Source organism: Geotrypetes seraphini, chromosome 4, assembly GCF_902459505.1.
Source record: "Geotrypetes seraphini chromosome 4, aGeoSer1.1, whole genome shotgun sequence".
In the NCBI taxonomy this organism is placed as follows: domain Eukaryota; kingdom Metazoa; phylum Chordata; class Amphibia; order Gymnophiona; family Dermophiidae; genus Geotrypetes; species Geotrypetes seraphini.
In genome coordinates, this window is record NC_047087.1 from 192640963 (window position 1) to 192662522 (window position 21560).

Below are 21560 nucleotides of genomic sequence, written 5' to 3' on the forward strand. Positions count from 1 at the left end.
GGGGACGGAGAAGATTCTGGCGGGAACAGGCAGAGACAGGCAGGTTACTGGTGAGATTACTGTCCCCATGCAACTCTCTAATCTGTACACAGCAATCCTATGTGCAGCTCACATAAAAAGTAGTTACACACTTTCAGTGCATAAATATCCTGCAAATTTTTTTTTATAAATCCCTTTTCTGTATGTTTAACAAGCTTTAAAAATGGAAAACTTTATAAAATCACTTCCGTAAAGGATCTTACTTCTCAATGAGCGTGCAACTGCTTCTAGTATTTATTAGTCTGTCTTGAGCAATATTGTAAAACTGTTGTGGCTTCACCATCTGTTCCTTTTATTTAGAATATTTTGGCTTGTTTTTACTTTTTTGTTAACTGCGTTCCTCATCATTTTAGGAACAATGTATTCATTAGCATAAAAGTATCCACATAGTGATGTGATAGGATATGGATAAAGGAGAAATTAGGTCCTTACCTGCTAATTTTCTATCTTTTAGTCCCTCCAGACCAGCACAGAAATGGATGGGTTTACGCTCCTCTACCAGCAGGTGGAGACAGAGACACTAACTTTTGGCTATAGTACAAGTAGGTGGTGCAGTCCCTATTACAAACAGTCTTAAAAAATAGCCAAGCAGAAAACAACTAGGCTGAAAACAATAACATCCCAACTACCCACTTACATGGAGAAGACAAAGGAAAATACCATTAGTGATTAGAACAAGAATCTTTCTTTTTTTTTTTTTTTTTTATTTATTATCAATTAATTACAGACAAAGAATTAACTTTGAAAAGAAAATTAGAAAAAATATCATCGATATCTTTGAAATACAAACTTTCCACAAACTTAATATATAGTCCACAATTGGGAGAACAAAGTAAGTAAATAAACCCTTCCAGGAAAAAGGGGAACAAATACAAATGTTTAAAGAATAGAGCAGTTAACCTCGGCTAATATTAACAGACTTGAATAAACCTGTACTTCCTAAGGAGCATCAAAAATCCCTTTCCCTTCTAGGAAAAATCGCAACTGTTCTGGTTCAAAGAAAATATACTTATTTTGTTGGTAATTTATAAGACATTTACAGGGAAACCTCAACTGAAAAGAAGCTCCCAAAGAAATAACCTTAGATCTATATTGAATAAATTCCTTCCTTCGAATCTGAGTCCATCGTGAAACATCAGGAAAAATATAAATTTTTCCCCCCAAATAGAAATTCTGCTTCAAATTAAAATATAATTTCAAAATCATGTCCTTATCTTGAAGAAAAACAGAACAAGAATCTTTCAATAATGCCACAGTTTGCCAGCCGAACCAAATGCCACTGCTTTTTGAAACTCCCCTAATAACCAATACAGCCAATATCCACAGAAAAACCGTACTCTTCGTGAAAAAAAAACATCAAACAAAACGACAGGGCGGGGTCTGTGCCGGTCTGGAAGGACTAAAAGAAAAAAAATTAGCAGGTAAGAACCTAATTTCTCCTTCTTTAGCATCCCTCCATAACAGCATAGAAACAGATGGGATGTACCAAAGCAGTACCCATCATGGGTGGAACCCCCGAAGGGCAGCCACAAGAACACACTCACCGAACACTGCATCCCGACACAACTGAATGTCCACACAGTAGTGACGAATAAAGGAATGGAGAGAACACCAAACTGTAACTTTACAGATATCCACCAGAGGTACAAGAGAAAATTCAGCCCAAGAAGCTGCTTGACCCTGAGTGGAATGAGCTCTGAGAAATTCCGGAACACGGCGGAGTATTCAAAGAGATTGTCTCATTGCTGTTGCTACTTTTAAAGGCTAAGTTTTTGTTTGCGGTTTGATTTGATACCTTATCCACCTGGGACCCCTGATGAAGGCGTGTTTACCGAAACATGGACCATGTCGGGTCCTTTGGTTTGGTTCAAGGTGGTAACATTAACCGCATTCATGATTTTGGTTTAATAAATTTAGCCTGCATCTTTGTACATCTATCTACAGTTTTCTTTGTTTCGACAAGTCAATGAAGCCATCCATGCAATGTGTGGCGGCGGCGAAAAGGGCAAACAGAATGCTAGCAAAGATTAAGAAGGGGATCACGAACAGATCGGAGAAGGTTATCATCCTGCTGTACTGGGCCATGGTACACCCTCACCTGGAATACTGTGTCTAGCACTGGTCGCTGTACATGAAGAATGACACAGTACTACTCGAAAGGGTCCATAGAAAAGCGACTAAAATGGTTAAGGGACTGGAGGAGTTGCAGTACAGTAAGAGATTAGAGAAACTGGGCCTCTTCTCCCTTGAAAAGAGGAGACAGAGGGGACATGATCGAAACATTCAAGATAATGAAGGGAATACTTAGTAGATAAAGACAGATTGTCCACCCTCTCCAAGGTAGAGAGAACGAGAGGGCACTCTCTAAAGTTAAAAGGGGATAGATTCCGTACAAACGTAAGGAAGTTCTTCTTCACCCAAAGAGTGGTAGAAAACTGGAACGCTCTTCTGGAGGCTGTTATAGGGGAAAACACACTCCAGGGATTCAAGACAAAGTTAGACAAGTTCCTGCTGAACCAGAACGTAAGCATGTAAGGCTAGTCTCAGTTAGGGCACTGGTTTTTGACCTAAGGGCCGCCATGTGAGCAGACTGCTGGGCACGATGGACCACTGGTCTGACCCAGTAGCGGCAATTCTTAAGTTCTTATGAATTAAAGGCTCTGGTAGAGACCCATTTACAAATAAGCAAAGACACTTTATTAATTTGGAAACATTAACTGGGAAGAATACATACTTTGTAAACGGGTTTCTACCACAGCCTCTAATGTAAATATAATATATAAACACTCGCTGATGAGGACCCCAAGCTATGTCAGCTGAGGCGGACTTCCTCTGCAGGTGGCCAGGGGTCCCTTTTGCCAAGCTTGGCAGGCAGCAGTAGCATCCCTGAGTCACAGATGCTGGCACCTTAGTGGCTCATGGATGCTGCCAGCGACTGCTGCGCTTGGTGGAGGGGAGTTCTGGCTGTCTCTAGAGGAGGTCCTCTGCTGGCGGTGCTTGGGGATCCCCCACTAGCCACAGCAAGGGTCAGCAAGTACTTCTATACTGTAGAAATAAAACCAGAAATGCATTTCCTTTTCTTTTGAACATAATACAAAGACATCTGCTATATACATTTCCCAAAGCTAATATATTTTTAGTCAATAAATTCAATTTTTTACTTTTGTTGTCTGGAAACTTCTTTTTCCATCAAGTTGGTCCCAGTTTCTTTTTTCCGCTTTCTGTTGCTGTCCATTGGTTCCTCCTATCATGGTCCAGCATTTAACCCTTTTCTCATCTTTTGCCCCTGCCCACCAGCCCCATGCCCAACGTTTCTCCTTCTATCACTCCTCTCCAGCACCAAGCCACATATCTCCCTCCATTCCCTTCACCACTATGTCCAGCATTCCTCCCTCTTGCATCCCTTTCAATCTGTCCCATTGTTCCCTTTGTACCACATTTCTCCCTCTCATCTTTCTCTTCCCTAACATCTGTATTTCACTCCCTCCCTATGACCAAAAATTATCTTCCATTTCCCATGTACAGGGCAGGATTAACTCTTCAGTGTGCCATAGGCACACAAATACACTGGGACCCCTGGCACCACCCATCCATGGCCCTGCCCCCCTCTCAACACCACCCTGCCCCCACTCATTTATTTACCTGCTTCCTTGTGTTTTTATTTGTTTACTTCTACTTGATTTCTTTTTTTTCTCTTTATTTTAGAGCATGAGATTCAGCCCCAAGCAGAGGGAGAATCTCATGCTGCAGGGGCTGAGGGAGGAAGAGTCTCTCAGCCCCAAACAGCAATAGAAATTCTCCCTCTCGGTGTGGGGCCATTGTTTGAATTTGAAAGCCAGAGGATTTTATTTACATTTGTCGGCCTCTGCAAAAGTCTTAGGCCCAGTAGTGCTGTCTCCCTCCAACTGCTGCCATGAACGGTGCACGTGCACCTCCCAGCTGGCTCAGCCTGATCCAGAATGGACTCCAAGTCCAGCGAAGCAAAGAGGAAGGGAGAGCAGCAAGCAAGCATTTATGAAGGGGGTGGGGCTAGAAGTCACGCTTGCCAAATCGCCAGTCACCACATGCTTCTCGTGAAGCCTTCCCTCCAACATAAGCTCTGACGTTGGGGAAAGACTTCCGGGGTAGCTACATGTGGCGTGCTGGGAGCACTGCACGCTGAATAGAGGAGCCAGCTGGAGGGCAGTAAAAGGGGGCGTGCGCACCAACAAAGCTCTCTTCATCCCCATGGGATCCCCACTACCATGAGGGGGTGTACCCACAGGATCCCCACAACCGGAGGGGGTGTCCCTATGGGATCCCCATGACCTGAAGGGGTGTCCCCAGAGGATCCCTGCGACCCGAAAGTGGAACCCGCGGGATTCCCGTCATCCCTGTTCCCATGCAGCTCTCTAGTTAGGAGTGAACTCTCAATTTCCAAGCTGTAAGACTGAGACAGCAGAAATTGGGATGCAGTAGATGGCCGTTCTGCTGAGAGAGAAGAGAAAGATAGTCCCCTAAGGAAATTGGAGAAGCATCCAGAAGATCCAGGAGCAGTGGATACCATATCTGCCTAGGCCACCGGGGTGCAATAAATGCGAGTTGTGCCTTATCTGCAGTAACCTTCTGAAGAACCCTGGAAATGAGAGGAAATGGTAGGAAAGCATTGAGAAGATTGTGCCCCTATGGAATGGAAAACGCATCTCTTGCTGCTCATGGAGCTGGACATAGGGAGTACAACAGGCTGCATTGTGCTTTGATTTGAGAAGTGAAGAGATCCACCTGGGGAGTTCCCCATTGTTGGAAAATCTTGTATAGGACAGTAGAATTTAGGGTCCACTCATGAGGATCGAGTTTCCTGCTGAGGGAGTCTGCCAGGACATTGTATTACCCTGGAATGTAGACCGCATGAAGGTCCACTTGAAGAGAAAGAGCGTAGTTCCGGGGACAGTAAACTTCCATGCAGAGTTAGAGGGATCTCAAGCCTCCCTGCTTGTGTCTAAAAGTGCTCTAATGAACTTGAGGTATCGAACTGGAGTTAGCTTGGACTTCTCAAAGTTGATAATGAAACCCAGTGTTTGCAAGGTGTGCACTGTGGTTTGAATGGTGAATAGCAGACAGTCTTTGGAATAGGCTACCAATAGCCAATCGTCTAGGTAAGGGAACACTATATGGTGCTGTTTTCGTAAATACGCCACTACCACAGATAGGCACTTTGTGAAAACCCGTGGTGCTGACAATAGACCAAAGGGCAGGACTTTGTACTGGAAATGCATATTGAGAAACCTGAAGTATAGAAAGTGCCAGTGGGAAGGATAAATGAAAATATGCATCCTTGAGGTCTAAGGCGGCTAACCAATCATGTTGTTTCAGAAAGGGAAGAAATGCTGGAACGGAGATCATGATGAACTTTTCCCTTCTGAGGCAGGCATTGAGAGGTCAGAGATCGAGGATCAGGCGGAGACCTTGCGTCTTCTTGGGAATTAGGGAAAAAAGTTTTAGTTGGAGTGTTACCTTTTCTATAGCATTGTTTTGAAGAAGAGATACTCTGCTGCAAATTGAGGAATGTGCTGTTGAGGCACCGAGTACGGTGGTGGTTCCAACGTTGCAGTTCAATCTTTCAGCATGGAGCTGGGAGAGAACCATAAGGCTGAAGCTGAGCCTTCCCAGAAACATCTACTGTCAACAGCGGCATTCCAGTTCCTCTCTGTGTGGGATGTGCCCCTAAAATTGACGCCAGTGGAAAGGGAGAATCACCCCTCTGGATAGGCTTCAATTTGTGTCCTGCCATAAATGACATTTTTTCTTTTCTGCCGGTGTCGGCAGCACTGAGTTTCCCTCCCCTGGTGGTACCGAAACAGGGCTGGGGGGAGGGGGGAAGGGAGCAAGCAGCGAAATTTGCTGCCTCGACACCATCACCATGGAGATACCGAGGAATCCTCTAAATTGTGAGACTGTGTCTTGTACTTTTTCTCCAAACAAGCTGTCTCCAAAGCAGGGAGCATCTGCCAACCTGTCATGGAGGTAATCTCTGAGGTCTGATGCTCTTCGCCATGCTGTGTGTCAAGCAGCTATAGCCGCTGCCGCAGTTCTAATCATCATATCATAGGCATCTTAGTTGGTTTTAATTAAGTGGTAAGTAGACTCTTAAGAGTTATATGAAGATTTGGAATGACCTCAAGAGAAGCAGTGTCAAGTTGTTGAAGGACTGGATGTTGAAAATGTAGGTTTTAAAGCTGATGACCTATAATCCTAGAAGAAAGCATAGAGCCCTGAGATGCTTTGCGGCCAGCAGAATCCAGGAGACAACAATCTTTTCCTGGGGGAGCATAAGCAGAAAATTTTGATGCTTTTGATTTCTTAATAGCTGACTCCGACACCATGGAGTGGTGAGGAAGTTGAAACAGGTCATGACCAGTTGCCTCTTTCACCTTGTATTTTAATTCAAGTTTCTTAGAAGCTGTAGAGACTGATAGGTTTTTGTTTTTTTTTTGCCAGTTAGCTAGTTGCAGGTCTTGTAATATTTGAAGAACTGGCAATGAAATAAGTTCCTTTGATGGAGTTTTAGAGGACTGAAGGATAGCTTGAAAATCCTTAATGCCTGTAGGCACAGCAACCTGATGAATATTCAGAAGAGTAGAAACCTTTTGTAACAACTTAGGATAAGAAAACTCCTCTGTTGGGGCTGGTCAAGGTTTGATACAAAGACATCATGATCTAACCAGTCTTTAGGAGAATCTGCCTACACTGGGGATGAAACATGGGAGTGCAGGGATCCCAATACATGCTCTGAGGAATATCAACAGAGTTTGATAAAACAGGATTGTCTGATGAAAGTTGTTCCTGTGCTTCGAGGAGAGGAATAGCAGGAGCAGGACAGGAAGGCTGAAGTAAAACAGCACTAACCTGCATAATCTTTTTGTAAAAGATTTAAAAAATTAGAAAGTGACTGAATAGACTCAGAACCCTAAAAAGGAAGTTCTGGAGCTAAAAAGGCACAGCAAGACGTTTAAGTGGTACCTTGTCGAGGTCCAAAGGAGCTAGAAAAGCAATTCGTTTAAGTGATAGTCCATGTCGGGACTAATGATGTCACCAGGAGAGACTACAGCAGGAATGCACTTACGGAACAGTTCAAGATCTTAGGAAGGAAGCTGAAGATGAGGACACAGAGGATAGCGTTCTCGGAGATCCTGCCGGTACCGAGGGCTGATGTGAAGAGACAGACAGAACTACAATCAATAAATGCGTGGATGAGGAGATGGTGTGAGGAAGAGGGATTTCACTTCGTGAGGAACTGGACAACGTTCTGGGGCAAGAACAAGCTCTTCAGGAGAGATGGACTACACCTGAGCATGGCGGGAACTAGACTACTAGCAAACAACGTCAGGAAAGGAATGGAGCAAGCTTTAAACTAAGAAGAAGGGGAAAGCCGACAGTTTACCAGGTGTCGATGATTCGGAAGACAGTATCCCGAGAAGATACTGAGTGGGGAAAGTGTTGGGAAGACACTAATGGCACAAAACAGGAGCTGAAAATCCAAGGGAGCCAGACAAAGCAAGAGGAGGTTAAGAGGAGTGTACTATAAGCGGAAGACAATATGGAGCAAGATGAAGGGGAGGATCAAAAGGAGGATAAGAACGTACTACAAGGGGATAACAAGGGAGTCAATAACCAGGAGTCTGCAGGACAGGTAGAGGACAGAAAGAAAAATGAAACACAAGGGAAAATAACAAGGAGGAAAAAATACCAAGACCTGAACTGCATGTACACTAATGCAAGAAGCCTAAAGAACAAAATGGGGGAACTAGAAGTCGTGGCCAAAGATGAGAGCCTAGACATCATAGCGATCACGGAAACATGGTGGAACGAGGAAAACAAATGGGACATAGTACTGCCAGGGTACAAGCTCTACCGAAGAGATAGGACACACCAGAAAGGAGGAGGAGTAACACTTTACATAAAGGACACCATTCACCCAACTGGAGTGGACGCAGCAATGACAAATGACCAACTGGAATCACTATGGGTCAAAATACCAGGAAGAAAGGGAGCCGAGATAAAGATGGGGCTATACTACCACCCACCAGGGCAAACTGAAGCAAAGGACGCAGAACTGGGAGCCGAGTAAAGGCGGGAATGCAAAAACGCAAACACCATAATTATGGGAGACTTCAACTATCCTGGGATAGACTGGAATTTATCTTTTTTTTTTTTTAGTTGTTTAAATTCATGCAGAAATAAATGGCTAGATTGAACCTATTGACTTCATTAACACCTTTCCCTTTTTTTAACCTCTATACCATTAGAAAGAGGGCAAATACTTCTTAAATTTAGTAAAAATATCTGGCACAAGTGTCAAACCTTAAAAAAGGAAGTCGTATTGAGCATTGGAAAATAATAATAATAATTAACTAATAAAAATAGTACACATTTAGGGCTCCTTTTACTAAGTTACAATAGTGGTTTTAGCGTGCCCTTAGTGCGCGGAGAAATGCCACATGCGCTAGATGCTAACACCAGCATTGAGCTGGCGTTAGTTTTCCCACATAGAACAGGGGTTTGCGCGTGCTAAAAATGCTAGCGCACCTTAGTAAAAGGAGAAATTAGGTTCTTACCTGCTAATTTACTTTCTTTTAGCTTCTCCAGACCAGTAGAGGTTAACTTTACGATTGGGTATATATCTAATCATGACCAGCAGGTGGAGACTGAAAACAAAACTTTGGGACAGTATATCCTAGCCCCTCCTCTCTATTTCCCTCAGTCTGCCGAATAGCCAAGCAGAACCAAGAACTGGAAAACAACAGAGAGAAAAAACAATACTCCGAAAGGAGTAACAAATAACATACCCAAAAATGCTGTTGGAAAATGCAGAGGAGAAATTCCCGAAGGAAGAAGGTCCCCACAGCTCGCCAGCTAAGCCAGCCGAGCCACAGCCGCTGTTCTTCAATTCTCCCCGGCCCTAGAAAAATACTAGAACCCGCAGCAAAAACCAAAAACTGCCCGCGCAACAGCCCCAACAACAACAACAACAGACAGGGTGGGGACCTCTACTGGTCTGGAGAAGCTAAAAGAAAGTAAATTAGCAGGTAAGAACCTAATTTCTCCTTCTTTAGCACTCTCCAGACCAGTAGAGGTTAACTTTACGATTGGGACGTACCAAAGCAGTCCCTCTCACGGGCGGGACCCCCGAAGGGCCGATACCAGAACACGCTCACCGAACACCGCGTCCCGACGCGCCTGAACATCTACCCGATAATGCCGAACAAATGAATGCAAGGAGGACCAAACCGCAGCCTTACAAATATCCACCGGAGGCACGAGCGACGACTCAGCCCAAGAAGCCGCCTGACCCCTAGTGGAATGAGCCTTGAGAAACTCCGGAACCGGCTTCTGACTCAGAAGATAAGCGGAAGCAATCATCTCCTTGATCCAACGCGCAATAGTAGCCTTAGAAGCGCCAGCCCCCCGACGAGGACCCGCCAGAAGCACAAAGAGATGATCGGAGCTCCGAAAATCCCGGGTCCGCTGCACATAAGCATGGAGGACCCGACCAACATCCAACTTGCGCAGCTGTCGTTGCTCAGAAGAACCCTCCCGACTACCCAAGACCGGGAGGACCACCGATTGATTGACATGAAAAGGAGAAACTACCTTCGGCAGAAAGGAAGGAACAGGCCGCAAAACAACCCGCTCCTTCGAAAACTCCAGGAAGGGAGCCCTACAAGAGAAAGCCTGTAGCTCAGACACCCGTCTAGCGGAAGTAATGGCCACCAAAAAGACCGACTTCAGCGTAAGGTCCTTCAACGAACAGCCATCCAACGGCTCGAAAGGAGGGCGCACTAGAACAGAGAGAACCAGATTGAGATCCCAAGAGGGAATCGAGGGCCTTATGGGAGGCCTGATCAACTTGGCCGCCCTAAGAAAGCGAATCACATCAGGAATGGCTGACAAACGCTGACCTGTCACCAGCCCCCGAAAAGCCGACAGGGCCGCCAGATGAACCCGAAGAGAAGACCAGGCCAGGCCCCTATCCAGGCCATCCTGCAAAAACTCTAGAATGTTAGGCAGAGAAGCGCGAAAGGAGACCACTCCCCGCGCTCGGCACCATTCCTCAAAAAGACGCCAAACCCGTACATAAGCCCGAGAGGTAGAAAGCCTCCGGGACCCCAAAAGTGTAGAGATCACCTTGTCGGAATATCCCTTCTTACTCAGGCGGCCCCTTTCAAGAGCCAAGCCGTAAGACAAAAGGGAGACGGGTCGAACATGGGAATGGGACCCTGCGTCAGAAGATCGCACTCGAGAGGCAGAGGAAGAGGATCCGCCACCAGATGCCTCACCAGATCCGCATACCACGGACGACGAGGCCAATCCGGAGCCACCAAGACCACCAGCCCCGGATGGCGAACAATGCGAAGCAGTACTCTGCCTACTAATGGCCAAGGAGGGAACACATACAACAGCCCCTCCGTTGGCCACGGTTGGACCAGAGCATCCAGACCCTCGGCCAGACCGTCCCTGCGACGACTGAAGAAGCGGGGTACTTTGGCGTTGCCACTTGTAGCCATCAGATCCATCAGGGGCTGCCCCCAAGCACGCACTAGCAACTGAAACGCCTCGGAGCCGAGACACCACTCTCCCGGATCCAAGAAGTGACGACTGAGGAAGTCCGCCTGAACGTTTTCTACCCCGGCAATGTGAGAGGCCGAGAGGTCCAGAAGATGCGACTCCGCCCAAACCATGAGCCGAGCCGCCTCCTGCGCCACCAGAGTGCTCTTGGTGCCCCCCTGACGATTGACATAAGCCACCGCCGTGGCATTGTCCGACAGGACTCTGACCGACTTGCCCAACAAAAGGGAGTGGAAAGCCAACAGCGCTAGCCGGACCGCCCTGGTCTCCAACACGTTGATCGACCAGGAGGCCTCCTCCGTGGACCAGGTTCCCTGAGCTGAGTGACCCAGACACTGGGCCCCCCAACCCATGAGACTCGCATCCGTAAGGAGCACCGTCCACTGCGGAAGATCCAGACCCACCCCCTGAACTAGGTGAGGGGTCCGGAGCCACCAACGCAGACTGCAGCGCGCCAAGCCTCGCAGGGGAACCGGAACATCCATCCCGTGCCTCTGGGAGACCACCTCCGGAGCAGAGCATACTGGAGAGGACGCATGTGGGCCCGCGCCCACCTCACCACGTCCAGGGACGCCGCCATCGACCCCAGGACCTGGAGGAAATCTCGCGCCCGAGGACACCGGGACGCCAAAAGCAGGCGAATCTGAGACTGCAATTTGCTCACCCGGGCCTCTGGGAGGAAGACCTTCCCCAAGGAGGTGTCGAACAGCACCCCGAGGTACTCCAGACGCTGAGCCGGGACCAACCGACTCTTGGAAAGGTTGACCACCCAGCCCAGCGACCGGAGAAACTCCACCACCCGAGCCGTAACCCGGGAGCTTTCCTGCAACGACTTGGCCCGAATTAACCAGTCGTCCAGGTAGGGGTGTACCAGGATGCCCTCCGACCGCAAGGCTGCCGCGACGACCACCATCACCTTGGTGAACGTCCGGGGAGCCGTGGCCAGCCCAAAGGGAAGCGCACAGAACTGATAGTGCCGACCCAAGATCGCAAAGCGCAGGAAACGCTGATGAGAGGTTCGAATAGGAACATGCAAGTAGGCCTCCGTCAGATCGAGAGAAGTGAGAAACTCCCCCGGCTGAACCGCCAGAATGACCGACCGCAGCGTTTCCATACGGAAAGAGGGAACCTTGAGAGCCCTGTTGACCCCTTTCAAATCGAGGATGGGCCGAAAAGTCCCCTCCTTCTTGGGCACCACAAAGTAAATGGAGTACCTGCCCGTGCCCCACTCCGGGGGGGGCACTGGAACTACTGCCCTGAGATCTAGCAAGCGCTGAAGGGTCTGGCGAAACGCCAGCGTCTTCCCAGGAGTCTGACACGGAGAAGCGAGGAAAAAATCCGGCAGAGAGCGGGCGAACTCCAGGGCATAACCGTCCCGCACCACCTCCAGGACCCACTGATCGGACGTGATCTCGGCCCATTTGGGAAAAAAGTCGCGCAGCCGGGCCCCCACCGGAACCAAGGGGGGCGCCGGCAAGGCGTCATTGTGCAGGACGGGAAGCGGGGGAACCGGCGGAGGGATTCCCTGCCCCCCGACGGGCCCCCCGAAAGGGCTGCATGCGCTGGAAGAACCGACCCCGGGAAAACCCCGGAGACTGGAAAGAAGCAGCCCCACGCCCAGGGCGATACTTGCGAAATTCCCGCAAACGCCCCCGGGCCGCACCACCCCGAGACGCCGGGCGGGCACGGTCCTCCGGCAAACGGGGAACTTTCGAGTCCGACAGAGTCTGAATCAACTTATCCAAGTCCTCTCCAAATAAAAACGACCCCCGAAAGGGAAATTTAGTAAGCTTAGCTTTGGACGCAGCATCCGCCGCCCAAGCGCGCAGCCACAACACACGCCTTGCGGCCACGCCAAAAGCCATGGACTTAGCCGAGATCCGCACCAAGTCATACAGAGCATCCGAGAGGAATGAGGCAGCCATCTCAATCTTCGCTACCTCCTGATCCACCAGAGACCAGTCGTCAGACTCTCGATCCAAGACCCGCTCCGCCCACCGAAACACGGCGCGAGCGACCAGTCCCCCACAAATAGCCGCCTGGACCCCAAAGGCAGAGACTTGAAAATTTTGCTTAAGGATGGTCTCCAATTTGCGCTCCTCAGAGTCCCGCAAGGCAGAACCGCCCTCAACAGGCACGGTATGCCGCTTGGAAATAGCCGAGACCACCGCATCCACGACTGGCGAAGCTAACGTAGCCCGATCCCCTTCAGGAATGGGATACAGGCGAGCCATGCTGCGCGCCAGCCGAAACGGCGTCTCCGGCGTTTTCCACTGCTCAAGAATAATATCCCGAATATCCTGATGCATAGGAAAAGAGCGGGAAACGGAACGGATCCCTCGTAACAGAGGGTCCCCCACACGCGGAGTCTCCGGCGGCGCGTCCTCAAAACGCAAAGCCGAAGAAACCTGTTGAATAAGGTCAGGCAGCTCATCTCTCTGAAAAAGGCGCACCACGGACGCCTCGTCACTGGAGAACGGGAAACCCGACAACCCGCCGCCAGCTTCCGTCCCCTCCAGAGGGTCCTGGAATTCCTCAGAAGGGTCCAGGTCCTCCTCCAGACCGACACGTTCCTCCGACCACAAATCCTCGTCCCACGACACCCGCGGACGCTTGGACAAGAGAGGCGGCGGAGGGGACGTCACGTCAGACGAGAGAGGCAAAGCCGCAGGGAGCGCGGAGGAAACCCCACCCCCCGAGACCCCCTGGGCGCAACCGGGACCCCCAGCCGCCTGAAAATAGGCTTTGCATAATGAAAAGAAAAAATCAGGGGAAAAACCCCCCGAGGGTCCCAAGGGACTCCCTGCCACAGCAGGGGACCCAGCAGAAACCTGCCCCTGCTTAGCCAAAACAGGGGGAAGGTCACCTGAGGTGGAAGACAAAATGGAGGGGCCAGACAGAGAAGATGGCGTCTTTCCCGCCAAAACAGCTCCCTCCATAGCCTGCAGCGGCTGAGAGACCTGAATAGTCTCAGCCGCTAAAACAGGCAAGCCGGCATCAGCTGTCAAAATATCAGCTGAGAGGGAATCCTCTAAAACCCGACCGTCGGCGGCTCGGGGAATCCCTCCGTGGGCGGACGGAGAAGACCGGGCTTCTCCACCGTTCCCTGCCGACTCGCGAGGCACCATCGGCGGGGAGCTCTGGGCGCCTGCAGCCGCTGCCGACGGAGCTCCTCCACCGCACCGGCCTGAACACCGCTTGCACAGGCCGGCCGCGAGTGCCTCGCGTCTGGAGCACAATGAGCACTTTTTCCCTTTAGAAGTGCTCATTGCTCCATACGCGACCTAGCTGTAAAAAAGTGCCGGTTAGTTGAAAAAATACAGTAAAATACAGTTTTCTTAAAGGGATACAACCCTCCAGACCAGCACTACCTCAGGATTTTTTTTTTTTTTTTTTTTTACAGAACAGACTCCACAGGCTCTCGAAGCAATATGCCTTGCTTGATTTAGGGGGCAAGGCTTACTGCTGAGGCTCCTCTAAAAAAATGTGGGGAGGTGGAGGAAGTGGGGGGAGGGACCCCGCTCGTGACCCGCCGGGTTTGACACCCCCGAGGTCGGACGAACCCCCAAACAGAGTCCGTCCAAGCTCCGTCCGGCTAAAAACAGGGACAATAAACCTCTAAACAAATTCCAACAGCCCTACCAAGGGAGATGGGTACAGATCACTCAACACCTGCTGGAGACTGAAAGAAGACTGAGGGAAATAGAGAGGAGGGGCTAGGATATACTGTCCCAAAGTTTTGTTTTCAGTCTCCACCTGCTGGTCATGATTAGATATATACCCAATCGTAAAGTTAACCTCTACTGGTCTGGAGAGTGCTAAAGAAGAGGGGGTTAATTTTCCCCACCACCAAATTTCCCCATCCCACCCCACCCGGCTTTTTCATGCCACCCAGCTGGAAAAAATTTCTGGGGAGAACACTGCTATAGTATAGTACGTTTTGTGCTATTTTAATTCCTGAATCATTTAATTTTGTATTTATTTATTTCTTACATGTCACCTGAAAGCCCAAAAGCTACTGAAGCAATATACATTCAGGTAAAGTAGGTATTTTTCTGTCCCCAGAGGGTTCACAATCTAAAGCTGCGGCAAAAAGTGGCCTTAGCCGTAAAATGGACAATTTTCTCTTTTTGGTATTAATGGCCATAAGTTAATACTATCATTAGCCCGTACCACAACCCATTCTGTATGCAGTAAGGGCTCACATACTAATCAGTACACTGGAATGATGACACACTAAGAGCCAGATTCTCAAAACTAATGCCGTTACTAAACTGGTTTCACATGGTTTAGCCTGCATGCATTTTAGCGGCAGATTATCAAAAGGACTTATCAAAGTCTTTAGCAAGTTTTCTAGCAGTCCCGACACTGCCATGCAGGAGGGGCCTTAAACAATCTGGGCCAGAGTCTCAGGTCCCTCGACAGTGCATCCCAGGGGAGGGGAAGGCCTGCCATTTTGAAGAGGCGGGCCAGCTGGCCACAGGGAGCAGGCATCCCTCCAGCCAGCCATCTGAAAAATAAGGTAAGGGGGAGAGTGCAGGAGTCATCAGAGGAACGGGGGAGGGGTTATTGCATGGTGGCAGGAGAACGTAGGCATCTCTCCCACTGCCGAGGGGGTTGGGAGTGTGTTGGTTGGCGGCGGGAGAGATTGGGCATCTGTCCCATTGCTGAGAAGTGTATTGGTTGGCGGCGGGAATTTGGGCATCTCTTCCGCTGCTGGGGGGATGTTGGTTGGCGGCAGGAGAGACTGGGTATCTCTCCTGCTGCCGAGGGGTATGTTGGTTGGTGGTGGAAGAGATTGGGCATCTCTCCTTTTATTGGGGGGTTTTACATTTATTCTGTGCAATCACCAGCGAGTCTTCACTACTCTCCGCCAATCTCATTTGCATGAGCATTTTTTGGAGAATGACTCGCTTTTTTTAAATCGCTACTTTAACGGCTGCGACAGCAGCCTGTCAGTTTTTTATGCAGCTTTTTGATAATCTAGGCCTCACTGATTAGCATGGTCACCCCCACTCTCCACCTCCACATACTTTTCATTGAACCCTCAGTACGCCCTTTAATGTTGTGGTAAGCATGTGTTAGTGCTTACTACAACCTGGTAAAAGAGTCACCAGAGTTTTGTAGCTGAGGTAATTGAGTGTTAATTAGCTAGCCCAAGATCACAAGGAGTCACAGTGGAACTGAAAATAGGCTCCACTGGTTCTTAGTCCATTGCTCTAATCATCAGGCTACTCCTTCACTAGTAGCTAAACAACTGAATAACTAACAGTTCCACAATAAAATAAAGGATTATATGTAGATATAAAACTCCCACACAAAACCTTTGAACAAAACAAGGGTATCAATGATATTCTTGTATGATCTGTAATAGTACCTTTCTTTCCTTTCTTCTTTTTGCTTAATCAGTTGATTAATAAATCTTTCCAGATTATCAGGCGTATCATTGTCTTGTTCACAGTAATCAATCACTTTCCGGCTTTGGCGCTTGGGTCGTCCTGAAGCAGACAATTCAACCTCTGGTTCTTTTGACTAAAAAAAGGAGGAAAATGGTAAAAAGCCTAGCACAAATTTTATTTTGACACATTTTTAAACACAGCAAAGTTGTTTTCCTGCAACAGATTTTTTTTTTTTTTTAAATGAGAACAGGAAATTGAATCTTACTGTTGGGTCATGCCTTTTTTGTTGCAGTTTACCTTTCCTTTAAAAATCCCAAACATGATTTGTTGAAATCAAAGTACAGGTGGTCTCTGACAGCATATCAACAAGCTGCACAACTCACTCATTTAAACTGGCTATACAAACTGAGATATATATAGCGATAAGAGATAGGGAACCAGTGATACTGTTTATATATATATATAAACAGTATCACTGGTTCCCTATCTCTTATCGCTGACAGGATTCCGATCTACCTTTACTTCATGCTGTTTCCTTATAAGCATTTGCACTCATCCTTAGAACTACTCATCTCTCTACCTCCACCAGTGTGTGCACCTTTAGAGTAAACCCATAGTTCAGCACTTTATTTTTCTTGTTGCTTTTCTACAGAACTCCTTTCTTTGTGACCTGGGAGCTGAAGTATCATGAGCCAGATTCAAGGTTGCACTTAAAACCTATCTTTTTGGCTTGGCCTTTCCTCTAGTAGACCAGGCATGATCTGGAGACATTCAGCTTTGGAGATGGTATTCACTTGTCTCTATTCCTGGTTCTACTTTACTGACCTTGTTTCTTATCCTTGATTTTACAACTCTGCCCTGTCATTTAATTGGAGTTCCTTTCTTATTCTCAACAGAATTAACCTGAAATGGTAAAACTCTCAATTAAAATGCCCACCTTAGCAGTCCTTTTCCTAATGCTAAAGCTACGGAAAGCTTGAGTGAAATGTTTATCAAAAGAGGTGCTCAGACTTTCTTGTCAACTGTGTCTCCCAAACTAATGCAACATCACAATCTATTCCTTAAATAACATAGCATGATTTTGTGGGGAATTTATACCTTTAACACTGAAGGATACCAATTTACAATGAAAATTTCCTTCCGCCTCCCCAGATCCCTTCCTCTCCCCTGCATTTTACCCTCTTATTCTCCCTGCTACCAAACCAATTCCATACCATTGATACCCCTCCCCCCACCCACCCCTATCCCTCTTCCATTGCCTGACTGAGGCATGCCAAATCAGGCACTCCCAGAGGAGCGAGTACAAGAGCAGGAGGGCTACGCCAGAAAAAAATTCATTTGTCTTCCCATGCCTCAACTATACTCCTCCCACACACCATCCATCTCACAGCGCCACACCCCTCAAGGCATCTACCGTATTCACTCACACACTACTGAACCCTCTCTTATTGAATACCCCATCAGCAGACCAGATAAGTGATAGACCTTATCCCACAACTGTCCAGTCCTGCAGTGAAGAGAAAGGAATCAAAAATAGCAACTAAGGACCCCCGTAGGGTATCACAGCACATGTTGAACGTTGCTCCCATGATGCAGTGTAAACACTTATCATTGTGGACTCACTGCAATCTGGAAAAATTCTGAGTCAGGGCTGGGCAACGAGGGCTGCAATCCAGTCGGATTTTCAAGATTTCCCCAATGAATATGCATGAGATCTATTTGCATGCATTGCCTTCCATTGTATGCAAATGGATCTCGTGCATATTCATTGGGGAGATTCTAAAAACCTGACTGGACTGCAGCCCTTGTTGCCCACCCCTGGTCTGAGTAGTATGAGCAGGCTTAGACACACTGCTTCCTCTGGTAAGCCCTCTGCTTGTAACACTATTTGTAACACCACTAGCACTGACCAGGCCTTAGCAGAATCTCTCTCTCTTAGTAGTTCCACAAATTGTGAATGCCAAAGCAAATGAATAAAGCTACCGATATTTCCCTCAGGTAGCAAGTGATCCCCCTGAAATTCCCTTCTGCGCTGCAGTCACTGAAGGGAATTCCAAATAAATTTCAATAGGCATACTTTTCCAGTGCTACCCTTTCAGTTCCCAAGCATATGGATATATTTCATCTGTAACTGCAAAGCTGTTCAGTTACAACATGATATGCTTGTTTTCAACCTGCTGTCCCTTGCTGCCCTATGGGTACGTTCAATTAAGACAGGAAGAATCTGCCCTTCTTCACCACGGGCCTTAAGGAGATCCTGGCATATTTCCTGCGTCACAAATTTTTTTTTTTTTAAATAATTTTTCTTATTACAGTTCAAATGGAACAGTAAAGAATAAAGATAACAAAGTCATATAACAATCAAATAAACACACTCTTCTCTCACAATATAATCTTTCTAGCCCACCACAATGGAGGAGTTACTAAACATTTTACATAATATTACAAAGAAAATATTTAACTCAGAATAAAACTGAGCTAGGCCTTCTTATGTGCTATATTTACTTTAACTCCTAATAAAGATCAGCATTTATTTTTCAGCCTCCTTATCCTTGCTTTTTTCATGTTTACTTAAAAATTGTTGCAGGTGCAAAGAATCCCAAAATATAAATTCTTTTTGTTGCAATTTAATAATGCACTTGCAAGAAAACTTTAAGAAAAATACAGCTTTCAAAGCTCATACTTGAGATTTTAATTTAAGAAATTATTTTCTCCGATACTATGTTGCTCTAGCAACATCAGAAAATATTGATACGAGATCACCACAAAATTTCATAGTTCTATTCTTAAAATATAATCTCATTATCAAATTTTTATCCAATTCACTTAAACAAGTGATCAAGAGAGTAGACCTAGTTGATACAGTATCTTGGGAATCCTCCAAGATATTTGTTAAATTAAGCTCTGTAGATACTAATAGGTCTGTCCCTTGATCAGATGTTACCTTCTTTTTCCAAGGTATATTATATAATAACAATTCATTATTTGTAAAGACTCCACATTTGTTAATCCTAATACCTATTTAAAGTATTTTCTAAGCAAAATTTCAGCTGACATCAAATGGGTCTTAGGAAAATTAACAAAGCTGAGATTTTTTGATAGAGCTATATTTTCCATTTGTTCAAACTTTGAATGGATAATACATGAATCTTTAATTGCAGACATGGAAACTTGCTGCAGTGTAGAAACTTGTGACTCCATTATCATTGTTCTATTATCCAATAATAGTAAATTAGAATCAACATTCTCAAAATTTTTTACTACATCTGACGAAAAATCTGAAGATTGTTTAATTGCTGATCCTAATAATCCCTCTATCCTCATATTTACTTGCCATAAATCCTTCACACTAATGTCCTTAAGTTCCTCAGGTGGACTCTGCTCATCCCCACTACTCTCCAATACAGAAATAACTTTAGGCAATAATGTAAATTGCAAATTTTGAGGTACTGAGCAAATTTGGAGATCCATCTGAGGCTGCTATAGGTTCCGAATTAGGTCCCATAGCTCCAGACATTGGTGGAGGGGGAGGAGTTCTATCGAGGGGACTCAACAATGCCCCCGATGTAGATAATGAGTCCTGATTTACAGAAAGTGGTGGTAGTACAATCAGGTGGCAGTCCATAGGGCCAGCCAAAGCTGGGGTAGAACTTTTAGGTTTCACCTTTCTTTTGCCCATGAAAACAATCGTAAACAGTTCTTACCCAAGCTCAAACAACTTTCCACAGTTCTTGCGACTCCTCGTGACTCCTAGGGGCTCCCAAGGGGCCAAACGTGCCCCTTAGAGCATGCCCTTTGGCCACGCCCTGCAGCTGCAGCGCTCTTTTCAGCTGGAGGAGACGTCACCATCTGTCTCCCCAGATGCCTGCCCGAACACGGCACCAGTTACAGGCAGGAGATAGAAGCAGAAAGAGAAAAGTAGAGAGCTGTTGCTGTCTCTGAGGTAGGCAAAGTCCCCTCTGCCGCACACACACTCCAGTAGCTCCACCCTGCGTCACAATTTTAGTGTCCTTTAAGGTGTCCTCTTCTGGGACCCCATGGATCTTAGTTTACACCTCTGTGTACGATTTTCAAGGTCCTCCAGCTTCTCCCAAATCTCTAATTCTGTCATTTGCATGGTACAGAGTTGTTTGCCGAGTATCATCCACAGTGCTCTCTACCAACTCTATGCAGGATTCCATCTCCTTCTGTCGTTTGTCAAGGTCAGAATGATTTTGTTTAATCTTGGCTTCTGCATTTTGAATATCTCCACTCACTGAGTGCACCTCCTCTTGCAGTGAGCAGATCTGAAGAAAGCATAGAAGACTGCTCTGGGAGTGGCTCTGCATGCACTTGTTCCAGCCTGAGCTTCCCTATCAGAAGTACCTGTCAAAGCTTCAATCTTGATTTCTCTGCCAGGGCTCGTAGGTTTCGGCACACCTGTGTTTCCTCTATTGCCAGTAAACTTATAACTGTCCAGTTTGCTCCGATAGACCAAACCAGTGTTCTGAGAGGGACATATACTTTTTTAAGCAAAAAGTCCACCTAAGAAGGGAATTATATCATGGCTCCTCTAGAGCTTCATCCCAGAGTGACCATTCACTCAAGTGACATCACTTTCCCCCTTACCTGTTAAAATTGAGGATTGAAGCTTAATACTTTTGTGTTTGTACTTTTGCAAGAGCACTTTATACTAAGGAGAAATTAGGTTCTTACCTGCTAATTTACTTTCTTTTAGCCTCTCCATACCAGCATAGGTTAATCTTACAAGCGGTTATATCTCATCATGACCAGCAGATGGAGACAAAGACAAAACTTTGGAACTGTACATATCATGTGACCCCTCCCTAATTACCTCAGTCTGCCGAATAGCATATACAGAAAACAAGCAGGACTCTGAACAAGAGTATCAACAAATAAAAATAGGAATGCTGTTGGAAAATGCAAAGGAACAAATGCAAATAGCAAAGGACTCCACAGCTTGCCAGCTATGCCAGCCAAGCCACAGCCACTGTTCTTAATCTCCCCGGCCCTAGAAGAAACCGACCGAAAAATGAAAATCTGCACGTAAGAACATGACAATAGACAAGGTGGGGGTACTATGCTGGTTTGGAGAGACTAAAAAAGTAAATTAGCAGGTAAGAACCTAATTTCTTCTTCTTTAGCAACTCTCCAAACCAGCATAGGTTAATTTTACAAGCGGGATGTACCAAAGCAGTCTCCATCATGGGTGGGACCCCCAAAGGGCTGACACCAGAACACGCTCACCGAACACCACGTCCCGACGCGCCTGAATATCCAAATGGTAGTGTCTGACAAAAGAATGCAAGGAAGACCAAACAGCAGCGTTACAAATATCCACTGGAGGCACCAGCGATGACTCAGCCTAAAAAGCGGCCTGACCCTGAGTGGAATGAGCCTTGAGAAATTCTAGAACGGGCTTTTTTTTTGTTTTTTGAAGAAGGTAAGCGGAAGTAATAGGCTCCTTGATCCAACGCGCAATGGAAGCCTTGGAAGCGCCATCCCCCTTACGAGGAC

The 21560-nt window shown here is 46.8% G+C and overlaps 1 protein-coding gene across 4 annotated transcripts in view; it reads right to left on the minus strand.

The window, feature by feature from the left end:
* The window catches only part of HELLS (helicase, lymphoid specific), a 258918-nt gene that overhangs the window by 84295 nt on the left and 153063 nt on the right, over positions 1 to 21560 (minus strand). For all 4 annotated transcript variants that reach the window (XM_033943358.1, XM_033943360.1, XM_033943361.1 and 1 more), the window contains exon 14: positions 16022 to 16176. In XM_033943358.1, the coding sequence (XP_033799249.1) occupies positions 16022 to 16176 (155 nt within the window). The remainder of the gene's footprint in view (positions 1 to 16021; positions 16177 to 21560) is intronic.